This window comes from Euprymna scolopes, chromosome 8 (genome assembly GCF_053919585.1).
Source record: "Euprymna scolopes isolate OS-2025 chromosome 8, ASM5391958v1, whole genome shotgun sequence".
Classification (NCBI taxonomy): domain Eukaryota; kingdom Metazoa; phylum Mollusca; class Cephalopoda; order Sepiida; family Sepiolidae; genus Euprymna; species Euprymna scolopes.
This window is the reverse complement of record NC_136489.1, coordinates 41,258,235-41,274,573: the sequence shown is the minus strand read 5'-3', so window position 1 is coordinate 41,274,573 and position 16,339 is coordinate 41,258,235. Positions and strand designations below refer to the sequence as shown.

The 16,339-nt window shown below is 31.9% G+C and overlaps 1 protein-coding gene and 1 pseudogene across 16 annotated transcripts in view; one reads left to right on the top strand and one right to left on the bottom strand.

The window, feature by feature from the left end:
- Positions 1 to 3,422: 3,422 nt before the first annotated feature.
- LOC145284195 (U2 spliceosomal RNA) lies at positions 3,423 to 3,578 on the top strand (annotated as a pseudogene).
- Positions 3,579 to 5,664: 2,086 nt separating this feature from the next.
- The window catches only part of LOC145283523 (transcription factor collier-like), a 581,603-nt gene continuing 570,928 nt past the window's right edge, over positions 5,665 to 16,339 (bottom strand). For all 16 annotated transcript variants that reach the window (XM_080132372.1, XM_080132364.1, XM_080132367.1 and 13 more), the window contains 2 exons: positions 8,493 to 8,816; positions 5,665 to 6,046 (listed from right to left, as the gene is read on the bottom strand). In XM_080132372.1, coding sequence (XP_079988498.1) covers positions 5,940 to 6,046; positions 8,493 to 8,816 — 431 coding nt within the window. In that variant the 3' untranslated portion in view covers positions 5,665 to 5,939. The remainder of the gene's footprint in view (positions 6,047 to 8,492; positions 8,817 to 16,339) is intronic.

Below are 16,339 nucleotides of genomic sequence, written 5' to 3'. Positions count from 1 at the left end.
TATATATATGTATATATATATATATATGTATATATATATATTGCTCTAAAAGTGTAAATCCATTTTCACTGAGCTTAAAAAATCGTTGCAATCTTAAGATAGCCTTATTGAATGTATACATCATAAACGTATATTTGTATTAAGAAAAAACGCATACATACATACATACATACATACGTACGTACGTACGTACATGCATACATAAAAACCATTGTATATATTATGCTGGAATTCTTTAAATTTTTCTTGCTAGATGTCACGTATTATTTTGACGTCAGCTATTATTTTCTTACTGAATAGAACAGCAATCATAAATAATATAATTTTTAAATTTTATGAGTGTGCATTTCGTTTTCACATATTATTTTTAAGTAGATGTAAATGGAGGTATAAATAAATATCAAATGCATGACTACATACTTTGCTTAGTATTTAATTACCGCCATGATTGATTGACTGATTCCATGTCAAAGTTCAAAATATTTCATGTGGTGAGAAAACTGGGGTTCTGTTTCTTTCGTGGTAAATTTTACGCAATTAAAATAAAAAAAATGTCTGATAAGCTGATGAAATCAACGTCTTTCCTTTTCAATATAAAGTTTTTTCTTCAACTCTTCTGTAAGTAGATTTCTATCGTAATTAATACTTTGATTCGTGAACATTTTTATGTAACAATATTTAATTTTATTTACTTACTCACATTTATTTATAATTAAATAAGAATATTCATTTTTACTTTGATATAGTAATATTTTATGCTTACGCAATCATAAGTGTAGGGTAACAATTCCCGGCGGTCATAAGATTCGAACCGAGCCATGAAAACCTTTTCCTCCATTTGGCGAACCTCTACTCTGGGACCATCAAACGATTACCACAAAATCAACGGGAATTAAGAAGTATTTAACGTCGAATTTGAGCATGTGCATTTGGTAATCTAAATTGTTTGCACGAGCGGAAGTCGTGACCATTGCATAGATGCTAGTTGATTGCCTTAGTTATAATTCGGCAGACAACGCCCACCCTTAAGTATTCTAAAATAGGACCAACAAAACTCAGGAAGCTTTTTCTCTGATGAGGGATTTTTAAATCCGAAATTAATTAGATAGAAAAAAAAAGAAAATATATTTCTTTTTTCGCATATAAAAACGTGATTTAAAGCTGTTTATCTCTTTATTTTTTAATATATATATATATTTAGTAAAACTGGTAATGAGTAAAAACCTGAAAAGAGTGCTCAATAATATTGCAGAGCAAATATGTGTTTTATTTTAGACCTTACAGAAATCATTCTGTAAGATTTGATGAGGCTGTTTGATCGTAAACATGGCCCAAAATCCGAAACATCTGTAACCAAACATATAATAAAAAAATAAAACAGAATGACTTTCAAAATGGAGAAATGATCATCTTATCACATTTGGACTTCTAACCTTTCATATACTTTGTCGTTACGTGTGTGTGTGTGTGTGTGTCTCCATAATGAACATATATCGTTATGTATAGCGAGTAAGTTTCTTATTTGTTCATAATTTTTCCATTCTTTCATCATGTGCTGTAAACATACCCACGAGAAGGCTGGACACTCTGCTGGCTGTAAGATATTTTATGTTATATTGATCCTAACTCATCCCACAATATAACAATATATTACAATATATATATATATATATATATATATATATATATATAAAACAATATATATATATACATATATATAACGAATATATATACATACACACACACATATATATATGCATACATATATAATTAAGGTATATATATATATATAACTGTGTGATATTAGTTATAAAGAACCGCAGCAAAATGCTTGATTATATAAAAAATTAACATAGCTTATTTATTATAAAATTTTACAGAAGGTCAGAAAACCATCATGTTTTCGACTTCCGCCCATAATGTTTTTATGAGCTCCTATAAAATAAAGTGCATACATATTATTGCTTCATTTCATCACATAAATTAATATACGAAGATATGATTTTATGCGTAAATTTTCAGTATTGACTTCAACAGTGCTCAATATGTAGGTAGTAAGTTATAAAAATATATACGGCAATAAGCTACACAGAATATTCCGCTTTTAATTCTCGTGAGAATTCGTTCGTCTGACGGACCTCAATCCCATTGAAAATCTTTGGGGATGGATGCCAAAAGAAATGTTCAATGATGGAATCCAGTATAATTTGATAAAGGAACTTTCTGATTCAGTTTTCAGTACATGGGATAAAACTCCTTCGCAACTGATAAAAAACTTAGTCGCAAGCATGCCGAAAAGAATTTTTGAAGTAATTCGTAATAATGGAGCCTATACTAAATACTGAGACCCTTTTTAGTAATTTATAATTGCCTTTTGTTAGATAAATTATCAGTGGTCTTATCATTTTGACCAGGTGAAATCTTTTTTTTTTTAATTATTAGATCAGCGTTAAGGTTTCGAATGAAGAAGATTTCATTTTTTTCCATCATATTTTCCCTTTTGGCAATGGTTTCAACCATTTGTTTGATTAAAAATTCGAAAATATGCGTAAACGCTTACTTTCTTATATATATATAATTGCTTTAAAGAGCTACCGTTTAAAATCTGCTTTTAGTTTTTCAAATATGTTTTAATAGCGTTTTTAGCCGCGTGCAAGCGACTCTTTAAGTCACTCGGTCGGTCAGTAGGTCTGTCCGTAACACTTTTGTGCTTTGCCTTTTTGGTTAAGATCAAATGTCTGTTGTTAATAGATTCTGTTCTTAGCTTTTAAAGCTTTTCTTGGTCTTTTGGCCAAGATGATTCTTAAACGCTGGGGATGTATTAGTTAGATTAAGATCCATAGAGTGACTGAGGTATTTTGTAAATGTTGCCAGTCAAGAGTAAGACTCCAAAGTCTACATTTATTACTTTTAATCACTTTAGTCACAAAGACCTTGAACCCTTCCCTTCCCCAATTTCTTGTAGGGCCTTGTGCCTAATTTTGTTGTTTAAAAATCTTTTGTTTTTTACTTAATTGTATTTTCAAAATTTTTAAAAGCAATAAAATATATAAACAAGATAAAAGTGTAGTATCTGTTCCGGCAGATACTGCAAGCAAAGACCATATGTGGGGGCAGCTCCACATATAAGACCTTGGTCAATGTAGGGGCAACCCTTCATACCAATTGTTACTATCCAGCTCCCATTTCCCACCCATCGGGAGCTGGTCCCCTTTTTCCCTCCCCCTCCCTCTCTCTCCACATTAAAAAACGGCCTTGTGACTGATTTGCTCAGTGGGGAAGCAAATAAATACAAACCCTTCATACCAATTGTCATTATCCAGCTCCCCTACTCCCCGGGGAGCTGGTCCCCATTTCCCCTTCACTCCTCACATTAAAAATCGGCCTTGTGCCTAATTTTCTCGGTGGAGGAGCAAATAAATACCGCTTTTCTTGGCCTTTTGGCCAAGATCAAAGTGTAGTAACTGTTCTTACTACATGCTGTATTTATGTTTGTAAATTTGTGATATAAAGTGGGGGATCACTTTTCTCTATTAATTTAATGTTAAATGATCACCAACTTTACAATCAGGCAGTCTCAAAGCCATTCAAGTCATTCTCCAGATCATTCAAGTTGTTTTTGAAGGATTCCAGTTATTTTTAAGCATTCAAGTCATTCTTAAGGTCATTCAATTCATCCTTAAGTTCATTAAAGTCATTCTAAGTCATTTACTTTTTTATTTAAGTCATTTCAGCCCATTTTTCGGTCATTTTAGTTTATCTTTAAGAATTTCATGTCAATCCTACATTCACGCATTCATTCATTACATGAGAGCACGCGACTAATGGTTATCGGCCTTGTTAACCTGTAATTCTTATTCCTCGTTATCTTATTTATCCTTTGTCGTTTTGTCTCCTTTTTCTCCTAATATTCAACTCAACTAGTTAATTAACCACCTCATATTCAAACATACTTACATACTACGTTACATATTAATTTATTTTTATTTTTATTTCGGACTATTATTCTCATCTTTATTAGTTGTTGTTTTTGATCAAAAACAACAACTAATAAAGATGAGAATAATAGTCCGAAATAAAAATAAATTGATATATAATGCTCATCTCAAAAATGAATTCCAATTAAGGAATCATATATATACATACTACGTTACACTTAAAAAATAATAACGTAAATAATTCGCTGCAAATCACAAGAAATGTTAATCGGTCCTAATGTTTCTTTGGTGACTAGAAACATTTCATAAACTCCTTGCCATGGGATGAAATAAAAGAACATTTTCTAACTTTATTAACCGTTTGTTCGCCAGCTGTTTAAAACTGTGTACATCTATCCTACGACCATTTGTTAACGTTTCGAACATTAACTAGTGTTGCCCCCCCCTCCATATAGAATCACGAAAAAACATTGACATGTGTTTTCGGGTTCCATAAATCCCGAAGGTTTCATAAGTTTACATAACCTGCCGGAACATGCCGATGATAAAGCAGTTCGTATTCTGCATAAGTACAATTTTTTTTATCTATGTATATATTTATGTATATGCCAAAATCAACAGAGATTGGACCATTTCTGTAATGATCTAGTCCCTGTTGATTTTGTGTAGTTCTATGAGGTCCACCATCTCAGACTTTGCCTTTTCTCTTTGAAAAAAGGTTAGTTTATTGCTAATCGCCTGAGGCGCCCTCATCGAGAAATAACGATAAGCGGCGCCCCTTAAAAAGCTAAATTCCACGAGGAAAGATTCTTTCCTAAAAATATCCAACTCTGGAACACAATACTACGCGACTTCTTCCTTATTGACTATAGCAGAGACATTTTCAAGCGCAATGTTTTTGTTGATCCGTCTTCTAAAATAATTAAATTCCGAGCGATTTCCACCATTACAAATCATCACGTTGTTGTCTCACATGCCACCTGATACTCTTTAAACCTTATCCTCCAGTGGCATATGAGCCTTGATAAATGATAACTCTCTAGTAAAGAAAATAATCAAAACCATTGTACAATCAAAAATACATTAACGAACCTAATATATGCTGATATAGTATAACCTTGAATTGGTTATTATTATATAGTAACAGAGTATGGCGGCTGTACGTAAGTGCCGAGTGGTGTGCGAAGTGACGTCTCCGCAAAGAAAAAGAAAAAGAATATAAAAAGAACGTATGCACGGACCTGATGACTTTGAAGAAGACAGAGGTCAGAGAGAAGGAGATTCACGTTTTGTTTGAGAAAGTACTTTGGAATAAATATTGTTACAAAAAAGTATTCGAGGTATTACTTCTTTTATGTTCTTTGCGACGTACTCTGCTACAACGTGTTGGGTCTGCATGTGTAAAATTGTGCAACGTTACAATAACATTTTTATTCACTTGTGGTCACTAGATACCAAATTAGTGCACGTTGACAAGAGAAATTATTATACAGGGTGTCCGTAAAGTTACTATACAGTCTCATCGTTTTATTGTATTATATTTGTATTAATAGTTAATATTTATTTTTTTATATTACAGGGTGTCTGCATAGTAACTTGTAAGACTGTATAGTAACTTTACGGACACCCTGTATATGCTCGCAGGTTATCCCTGATCTTTTTTAAATTAATAAAAAATGCAAGTGTATTTAATAGGAATGAAATAAGTTAAAGAAAAACATCAAAGTTTGATAATGAATTAATTATTTACAAAAACTGAATCCAAGAAAAGAAAATTTCATTCAAAATTATTTTTTTTACATTATTTGCTTTTATTTGTTTTTAATTAACAAAGAAAACTCTTCTCATTAAATGTTCTCTAGAAAAAAGGTCAGGGGTTACAAAACGTTGTGCGAGTAACACTCAAGATGTAACCGTCACGAAGATGTTCGTAAATGAGATGGATTGTTTGCGGTTAGACGTCTGGTTGTATCTTCAGCCATACAATGGCGGATTGTTTAGTCATTTCGCCGGCGAGACGATCGAGTTGCCGTACGTTTGTCTATTACATGGTGGCAAACTGAACGGGTTGATCGCAGAAAATGGAGATGACATGAAACTTCCCATTCCTATTAAATAATAAAAAAAAAATATTAAAAACTACCAAAGAAATAATAATAACAACCAAAAAAAATACAAGAAGAAAACATAAACAATATGAAAACAGTATTATTTTTTAATTAAAAAAAATACATTTTCACCCCAAACAAGGCATGTTGCCACTTTGATGTAGGGGGCTACTATCAGGGACATAATCTACAGGGGTACTATGTGGGGAGTGGGGCAGCAAGATGTTGGTTCATGTTACATTTGAACTTATTTGTATTATTTGGACGTTTTTCAGATGTAGCTTGTCGAACGGGAATCTTTTTTCCGATATTAAACAAAAACAGAATTGCAAATTACCTACAAATTGATAGCATGCTACTCCTTCGAATTAAATAAAGGGTTCGGTTCGAAATTCCGTGTATATTCACGAATTCGGCAGAAAAAGATAACCGATTTCGACAAAATACACTCGAAAAAAATATTTTAACTTTTTACATTAAGTGGTTTCCTGTGTTGTCCGGAGATATATCTATTAAAAACATATCAATACTCATCGTAAACATTCAGAGACATTAGATCCTCATATTTTTCTTTTCGCTTTGAATGATTAAGACGCATTGATTCAAACTACATCTATTAAAAAGTAGAAATAAAACAGGAGTTTCGCACTTGTTATCGTCTAAAGAGAAAAGAGAAACAAATCTCGTTTGAAATGAACGGACAATTCAATGAGCGCGATGTGAAAACGTGTGACTATTTCTTAGTTTGCGAGTTTGATCGCACACTTGAGAAAAACACGAAAATAACTCGTTCAATAACTGTGAAAAACTTAAAAGGTATGTGAACGAACATGTTGATTGATTACTTCTCTTTGTAGCTAAGCAAAGCCGATACAATCCTCTACCTTGTCTTGACATATTTAATCTATTACTAAGTTTGCTGGAAAAATAATCAGATCATTCTACCACTCCAGAAAGAACTTGACTTCTTATGCAATCCTCTGCCTGCGTATAAGTCAGATACCTTTCATGGAGTACGTTTGTACCATCTGCAGTGTTACTGCATAATACACATTATTAGCTTGCTTTGAGTTCGAAATCTATTTCAACCTCTAGTTGGGGGTTGATTCCGACTATTCTCTCAAAAGGGAATTTGTCATTTTTTTCTACTGCATCGTTATTTCATATGAACGTCGCTTAATTGAGATCCAAACTCTTGCCTTTTTTTAAAAATAAAACTTTCAGCGCAAGAACTCGACTTCTATGACCACAGTAAAAACTGTACTTTCACCCTTCACATGCCTAATATAAAACAACGGTAAAAAATCGGAATAAAACAGGAGTTTCGCATTTGTTTTGCTGTTATCGTCTAAAGAGAGAAAAAAAGAATCTCATTTGACTCAATGGACGAAATGAACGGGATGTTCAATTCGTGGGAGTTGAAAACCTGTGACTATTTCTTAATTATCGTGTTTTTTTATAATCGAAACCGAAACCAAAACTTATGAAGAATTCTTGGTAAAATTATTTATTACAAGAAATGGAAGTCCATAATTAAACGACTTGAATGTGAGCGTGACAGAGAAAATAAATAAATCACACTATCGTATTAATATATAGATAATACAAATAATTATAAAAGATAGTAAAGTTGAAATGTATACGGGAATACAATACTTATTGAAAATAATTAAATGCATGTGATCGCTTGAATAAAAGTTGCTATTTTTGTATCTTTGATATTAAAGATAATGTTTTTTCACTCACATTCACCCGAAACAATGAAAATTGCCGCTAAGTCGCAAATGACTGCCGTAAATTAGGGACCACGGTTACAGCGAGTTGAACGGTAAGATATTTTTTAATATTGCATTTAAATGTCTGTCTTTTAGTACAGTCGGTGTAGCAAGATACACGGAGAGAATTCCAAAGTCTAGCAGACTAAGAGAAGAAATTTTCAGAGTAAAAGAGTCCTCGGCATCAAGGGACGTCTACAGTGAAGGGGTAAGATTTTGCTGTTTCGTAGGTTGGTCGGGTGTATTCACGTTCAGTTCGTTTGGACATATTCTAATGAAGTACTTGTAAAACAAACATAGAAATACAACTTTGCGGCGATGGAATAATATTTGGACCTAAGTTGATGGACCAATTATATTGGATACCATTTTATGGACCATGTCTAATAGAGATAAACTAGTGCTTGGTGTGCCAACAATATTCCATGTATGGGTGAATTGTGGCTTTTTTAACGCGGTATAGAAAGCTTATTTTCTTTGCAGCAGCCTTGACAATGACTTGTATGTATTTGTTCTAATTCATGTTGCTTGTTAAGGCAAGTAGTTTAAATGATAAGCTCTCAGCATGTCAATCAGTAACAGGAAAGATTAATCGTAATTATTGACTCATTGCAATAAATTTGTGAAGACTAGCGTTTAGACAAGCATATAAGTAGAATAAAATGAGCTACCTTGTAGACTGGAAACGGTCTGCATGATGCTGGGTGGACTTGCACACGACCGATGCACGACGCGTGCGAAAGCGCTTCTCTGTTCAGCTCCCGCATTGAGCATATTGGCAGGCGAGAAAGAGACCATCCTGTTTGTCCCGGTCGTGCTGTTCGCATTGGCTGTCATCGTTGCATCGTCTGTTAGGAGTGGTGTGCTTGCAGCGTTGTCTGTGGGTGTGCCACCACATTCGGCCATGGCGCTTGGCATGTGATTAGTGGAACCTGAGAAAGGTGGAGGCGGCATCAAGGGTGGCGGTTGCGGTGTCGAACGTGTTGGAACAATTGCTGTGAATTAATAGCAAAGGAAAAAGACAGAAATTAGCATCAAGAAATAAATATATTTCGTATTAACGATTCACCACTTATCAAGGCTCCAAGGCCACTGGAGGATAACAGTTAGATGGTCGGTGAGACAACACCGCGAGATTTGATAACGATGTGTGAAATTTGAAAGCACTTGGTTGTTTAAGAGCACGGCTAAACAAGAATTTGTTAATATTGGACTTGAAGACTAACATGTTGTAGTCAGCTGAAAAGCAGTTTCGTGGTATTGTGTTCCACAGACAGGAAGGTTTTAGAAAGGAACGTTAGTCATTGAAGTTCCGTTTGAATTTAAATACACAGTGGAAAATGATTTATCTAATAACAACGCTCAACAAGAATGTGAACGTTAATTTTTTTTAATCCTCTTCTTTTTATTGTTGTTGTTGTTATTATTATTGATATTAGTGTCATTCAATCCTCCTTGGCCCTTCTCATTTATTTGATGTGACGCCAGTTTATGGTGAAACACCTACACTAAAAATGTTGTTGTTATTATTATTATTATTATTATTATTATTATTATTATTATTATTATTATTATTATTATTATCAATAGAGTTATCGTTATTATTGCGATTATTATTACTATAAATTATTTTAGTTATTATTATTGTTATTATTGCTTATTATCATTATTATTATAATCGTTATCATTATTATTATTATTATTATTATAGTTATCGCTATTACTGCGATTATTATTACTATTATTATTGTGGTTATTATTATTGTTATTATTGTTATTGTTATTATAGGTTCTTTGTTAAGATAGGAACACGTTCGAAATGAATGCTTCTGTTTAGAGTGCAATTGAACCATGATACGTGAATTTTGCATTTTAAACATTATTTCTAGCCATTATATATGTATACATTATATATATATATATATATATATATATATATATATATATATATATATATATTTATGTGTGTGTGTGTCTGTATGTATGTGTATACTTTAATTCTATGTGTATATATATATATTTTACTACATATGGATGTATGTATGTGTATGCGTATATATGTGTGTATATATGTATGTATATGTATATATGTAGACATATGTGCATGTGTGCATTTATGTTCTTATATTTGTATATAATTGCATGTGTCTGTTGTTGATTTTTATTTCTGCGTGATTATATTTGCATGTGTATGTACGTGCCTTTGTTGGGCGGACATATGTATGTATATATGTATATATATATGCATGTATGTGTGTATATGTATGTATATGTATGCAGTATGCGGGTATACATACATACACCTCAGAGAAATGAACGCCTCTGCCATGCATAGTTCTAGGTCATCTTTTGGCAAGGTGTGGTATCTGTTAGCCGCTTTGGAGGGTTACCATACTGCGTAGCTAAGGCCCTCTCAGCTGAGGCATGCATGACACACCGGCGTGTGGAATATGCTCTGGTACCCAACAACCTAAGTCCCAGCCATAGGCAAATAGCGTAGGGGTAGAAGGAACTCCCATAAGCTTTCTAGGAGAAGGAAATCTCTGATGGAAAACCTGCGATCGGCATTTCTACTAGTCATCTCTCACCTGCTTGTCACTGGATACTTGCCATTAAGATTTAGAGAGTGGTGTATGTGTTGTACAAGCATCCATCACTGTAATCCAATGATGTATAGATGCCTCCTTAACAACTCAACTCATCTTCGTTCATATATATATATATATATATATATATATATATATATATATATATATATATATATAAATAATTATTTATATATATATAATTATTTACTACATAATTAAATACCTACAGGCACTAGTGTTTCATTCTTTCGGGAATCATCAGTTCAGGGTGTCACGATTGACGCCAGTGGAGAGATTCGAACCCTGGCAACAGAAGTCATGCCTGGCTTCATTAGCAAGGACCTGAACCACTCCGCTACCGACAACCGCAAGAGATACAGTTGAGATTTAAACATTTATTCTTTTTAAAATGCTTTTAACGTCAATCAGAGTAATTTAGTCATTATATGACGATCTACGCATATGAGCTAAGTTGACCGACTTATTACAACTGAAAGTGCTCAACGAGAAGAAACAAGTTTCTTAAAGGGGCTGACATTATTATTTATTAAACCACTCGGCTACCGACAACATATATATAATAGACCTTTGGCAATAGAGGCATGGTGATGTAGGCAGACCTAACAAGTTGGAGGCCTATAGTCATAAATCTGTATTTCACGGCAATCACCTGCAAAAAATGAAGCACTCATCATATATATAGATGTATGTATGTATGTATGTATGTATGTATGTATGTATGTATGTACGTATGTATGTATGTATCTGTATGCTTTTACATAATTTTCCTTGTATTTGTGTATGTATATGCGCCTATGTCTGTAATAGCAAGATTATGTCTGTGCACTCTATCGTCGATCTGTCATTCTTCCCCTCTCTTACCCGGTTTTTATCTGGTTAGTCTATTTTGCCACGTATGTTTTTTTTGTTTTATTTCCGTTTTTAATCCATTTTTATTCATTTGTAATTTGTTGACATTTGCATTGTTTAATAACCCCTGATACAGATTGCCTTCATTTGTCCTCTTTTCTTTATTTCTATTTCTCCTTCTATTCTCTCTGTTGTCAGTTATTCGTTTTCCCCTCCTACTCCTCTTTACTTCTCCTCCTCCTCCTTTTTCAATTCTTTAATTAAAAAAAATGTTCTCTGCTATTTTTTTATTTATTTATTTTATTATTTAATCAACTTTTAAATTTGACGCTGGATGTTTTTATCACTCGCGTCCAATTATTACTATATATATATATATCTTCATATTTTATTTTCCTCTTTTTTATATTCAAATCTTTTTTTCTTGAATTTCAAATCAAATTTTCTAAAGTTTTTCTCTAATATCGAAGCGGAATTCTGGATTTTTGTATTTTGGATGCGTTCAACCTTCGTTCTGATTACGGATTTTCCATGCCGGATTTTATTTACTAAGAACGTGATTTTGTCGAGTTATGAAATTATTTTACTGACTCCCTTTTTTCTGGAAGTGGTCTGATATATTCCTCTTGTCTGATACACCAAATTTTATACCCATTTGTAAATATTAAACTAAATGGGATTGAAACCTACTAATTCTTAAAATTCCACTAATTACCTTCCGTTTAAAGAATTCCTACTTGGATCTTTCTATTCTAACAACAATTCACAGGATTCCACCGGTGTTCTAAGGATTTGCTACACTATACGAATACTTTTAGGATTTACAAAGAATTTTACTAAGACTTGATGCTTAACACATTTTTATCTTGTTAGATTTGTAAACAGTTTCCATATTCTTCGTTTTCTGAAGGCTTAAACTAAAAAACTTGTATCATTTACTTTTTATTTATATCATATTATATTATATTATATCATATTGTATCATATTATATTATATTGTATCATATTATATTATATCATATTATATTATATCATATCATATCATATCATATCATATTATATCATATTATGTTATATTTTATTATATTATATCATATTATATTATATCATGTTATATTATATTTATCATATTATATTATATTATTTCATATTACATAATATTATTTCATATTATATAATATAATATTATATTATATTATATCATATTATATCATATTATATTATATCATATTATATTATATCATATCATATCATATCATATTATATTATATCATATTATGTTATATTTTATTATATCATATTATAGTATATTATATCATATCATATTATATCATATTATATTATATCGTATCATATTATATCATATTATATTATATCATATTATATTATATCATATCATATGTTATATCATATTATATTATATTATATTATATCGTATCATATATCATATCATATTATATAATATTATATTATATTATATTACATTACTTAATATTTCAACATATTTTGAACACTTTTTTGACATTTTACTAATCATATTTTCTTCACTTTCAAATCGTTTTATTTTTATTTTTGTCCGTTTATAGATTTGTATCCCCTCTTTTCTATTGTTTCTATCTGTTTCTATCTCTTTTTATTTATCATTATTTATTATTTCACTGTCCAATATATATATATGTATATATATATATATATATATATATATATATATATACATATATATATATATATATATATATATATATATATATATATATATATATATATATATATATATATAACTTCTACCTGGATATACACTACTCCTCAGTGTTACTTTTATATATATATATTGTACCTACTTTTTATTACTTATTACCATATTATCCTATTTTTTTATTCTCATGTCTTATCTACATGTTTCTAAGCTAGTTTTCTATATTTGTATTTTGTATAATTTTGACCGTTATTATCTTCCGATGAAAAGCATTTAGATTCGAAATTTCATGAGCTAAATTACTTTCCCCTTTTTGTTATGGTTTTATAATAAACTCTATATAACTTTTATTCCTCATCTTTTATTTAATATTATTGTTTGCTCCTTTTAATATAGATGAGCGTTTCTTATCTTAAGTTTGCTTTGTTAAAAATTTACTCATTGAGGACATAATTATATATACATATACATACATATATAAATTCGTATCCATGTTTGTTTGTTTGTTCACAATTGGATTAATATATATACAAAAGACCTGTTATTTTTCTAATTATATTATATTTTATCATACTGAAAACTTACTTGCATAAACTTTATAGTAACCTCATTTGCATATTACATATAGAAAAATCGATTTGACTAAATAGTTGTATGTTAATTACCGTTCATAGTGAGATAATTGTTTTAAGTGTTCTATGTAAGATTGTTATTTTAAGTTGATTTACCCCGATAATATATTTAATTTAATTTATTTTGAATTATTATTACTGACATCGATTTTTTAGAAACCGGTTTCAAGTTATTTTCCTTGGGCGCCACCTATTGGATCAAATACAATATTCATACACCTAATGGTGGTCGTTTTTTTTGTTGTTATTTTTTTTGCATTTAAACACAGGTGTTTTGTAATTTCGGCGGATAATTTTATTAAAACTAAAAACGATTTCCTAATTTCGATATTTTTATCAGAGGGTTACATTTTTATTTTAAAACTAAGCTTCTATTTCTACATCATCTACGCTCTGATGCCAATCTGGCATCGGTTGAAATGAATGGCTCTCTTGAGGAGGCTTCATATTTTGACAAGCTTCTGAGCTTGACCTTTACTCCTGACCTTAAATGGAACACGTATATCAAATCCATTGCAAAGATCGCTAGAAAAATGGTGGAATCCTTCTACCGCTCTAGTAGATGTCTCACTCCTGATGCAATTCTCTAACTATATAATAGCCAGGTACGGTCAAGTACTGTTACCACATCTGGACAGGAGCTGCTAGAAGCAGCTTATCCTACCTTGACAGAGTTCAAAATAGACTTCGTAGCTTAATGGGGAATACCCTTTTCTCTTCCCTACAACCTCTTTCCCACAGAAGAAACGTTGCGAGCCTGCCTCTGCTTTATCGTTATTTTCATGGCAAGCGCTCATTTGAGCTTCAGTCTATGGTCCCCCCCTCGCCAAAAACACTCGTCTAGCCAAAACCACTATCAATAATTTCCCACACTCTTTATCTGTGCCTAAACCTAAATGCAGATTCCATGACAAAGCTTCTTTTTTAGAACTGCACACTTGTGGAATTGTCTTCCGTTTGCCTGCTTTCCAGCTGACTACAATCTTATTTTCTTCAAGGCCAACGTAAACAAGTTCTTGATGAACCGTCCCTCTAAGTAACCTAATTTACAAAATTCCCACTACTTATGTTTACTACGCTATAATCACATTGACTAATGTATACCCATTAACCCTTATCCTGGAGTGGCCTTCGAGCCTTGATAAGTGGTGATTCCTGCGTAAAAAAAAAAAAGAAACAGACAATCCAATCGAATTACGATTCTTTATTTAAAACAAAAACAAACTTTCAAGCATTATTATTGGAATTAGTTTATATAATATATTTTCCAACGTGATTTCGCAATTGTCTGGTGGATTACGAGGTTCTCTCATAAGCATGAGTTTTCACATTCGCGTACACATGCGTTTTTTTTTTATTTTGCTCTTAAACAGATGTTTTGTAATTTCGACGGAGAATTATATTAAAACAAAAATAATTTCCTTATTTCGATCTTTTTATCAGAGTGTTACATTTTTATTTAAAAGAAAAAGCAATCCAATTATGATTCTTTATTTAAAACAACATCACAAATGCCTTTATATTAATTTTTTTACCAGCTTTTTTTCTTTTGCGCTGAAAGATTAAAAGTTTTTTCAACTTTGTATTATTTATTTGGCATTTCTTGCCGCAGTTAATTACATTACAACAAAACATTGCTCTTATTTCGAGGGTTACGTACATCACATTTTTTGACATCGCAACTGCTATTTCTTTTACTTTTAATAAAACAGTAAGTTAGAACCAATCATTTTTATAACATAAAAACGTTTATTTCAGTTAAAACAAATTCTACTTTGGTATTTTTTAAACTGAAATATTTACAGTTTGTTTTCGTTGCAACGGACCGTTATACATGTCTTTCTAGACTGAGAAATCCGCTTAAACTCATATATAGTCATAAAAAGTGCTCAATATCCGGAGAATAGCTTTTTTTTCTGTCGAAATATCTATTGGAGAGGAGTCACGTACTTCTTTTTTTTGATCATTTTCATATTTTTATCCGTTCTTTTATTTTTGAGATTTTTGTTGGGTTTACGATAGAGTTGACATATAATAATCAAAAACTGCTCAAAATCCTTAGTATAGCACGTGTATCCCAACCGAACTTCATCTCGACTCCTGGCCTGGGGAGATGTACAAAAATGGCCGCAGATTTTAAGTTGTAACCTGGCACACAACAGGTGTTTAAAAAGAAACATGATGTCCCGTTCGCTTCCCTGAACAAAATAAATCAGGAACTAGACAGATTAGAAAGCATCTGTGTACTGGCTAAAGTTGAATATAGTGAGTGGGCTGCTCCAGCAGTTTACGTAAAGAAAAGGTCCGGGGAAATTCGCGTTTGCGCCGACTTCGCGACCGGACTTAACGGGTCCTTAGAAGATTTTCACTATCCATTACCTAGTCCAGAAGAAGTGTTCACGAAATTAAATGGCGGCAAGATTTTTTTCTAAGATCGACCTAAGCCACGCTTTCCTACAGATTCTGGTAAACGACAAAAGCGCTAACCTCCTCTGTATTAACACTCATCGGGGGTTGTACAGATACGAAAACCTCGCGTTTGGTGTCAAGGTGGCACCCGCAATATTCCAGCAAGTAATGGATAATATGCTGTCCGGCTTGGATACCGCAATCGCATATCTTGATGACATTATCATAGCGACCAAAAGCAGGGAGGAACATGACAAACATATCAGACAAGTATTCAGTCGAATACAAGATTATGGATTTAAGATCAAAGCAGATAAATGCGA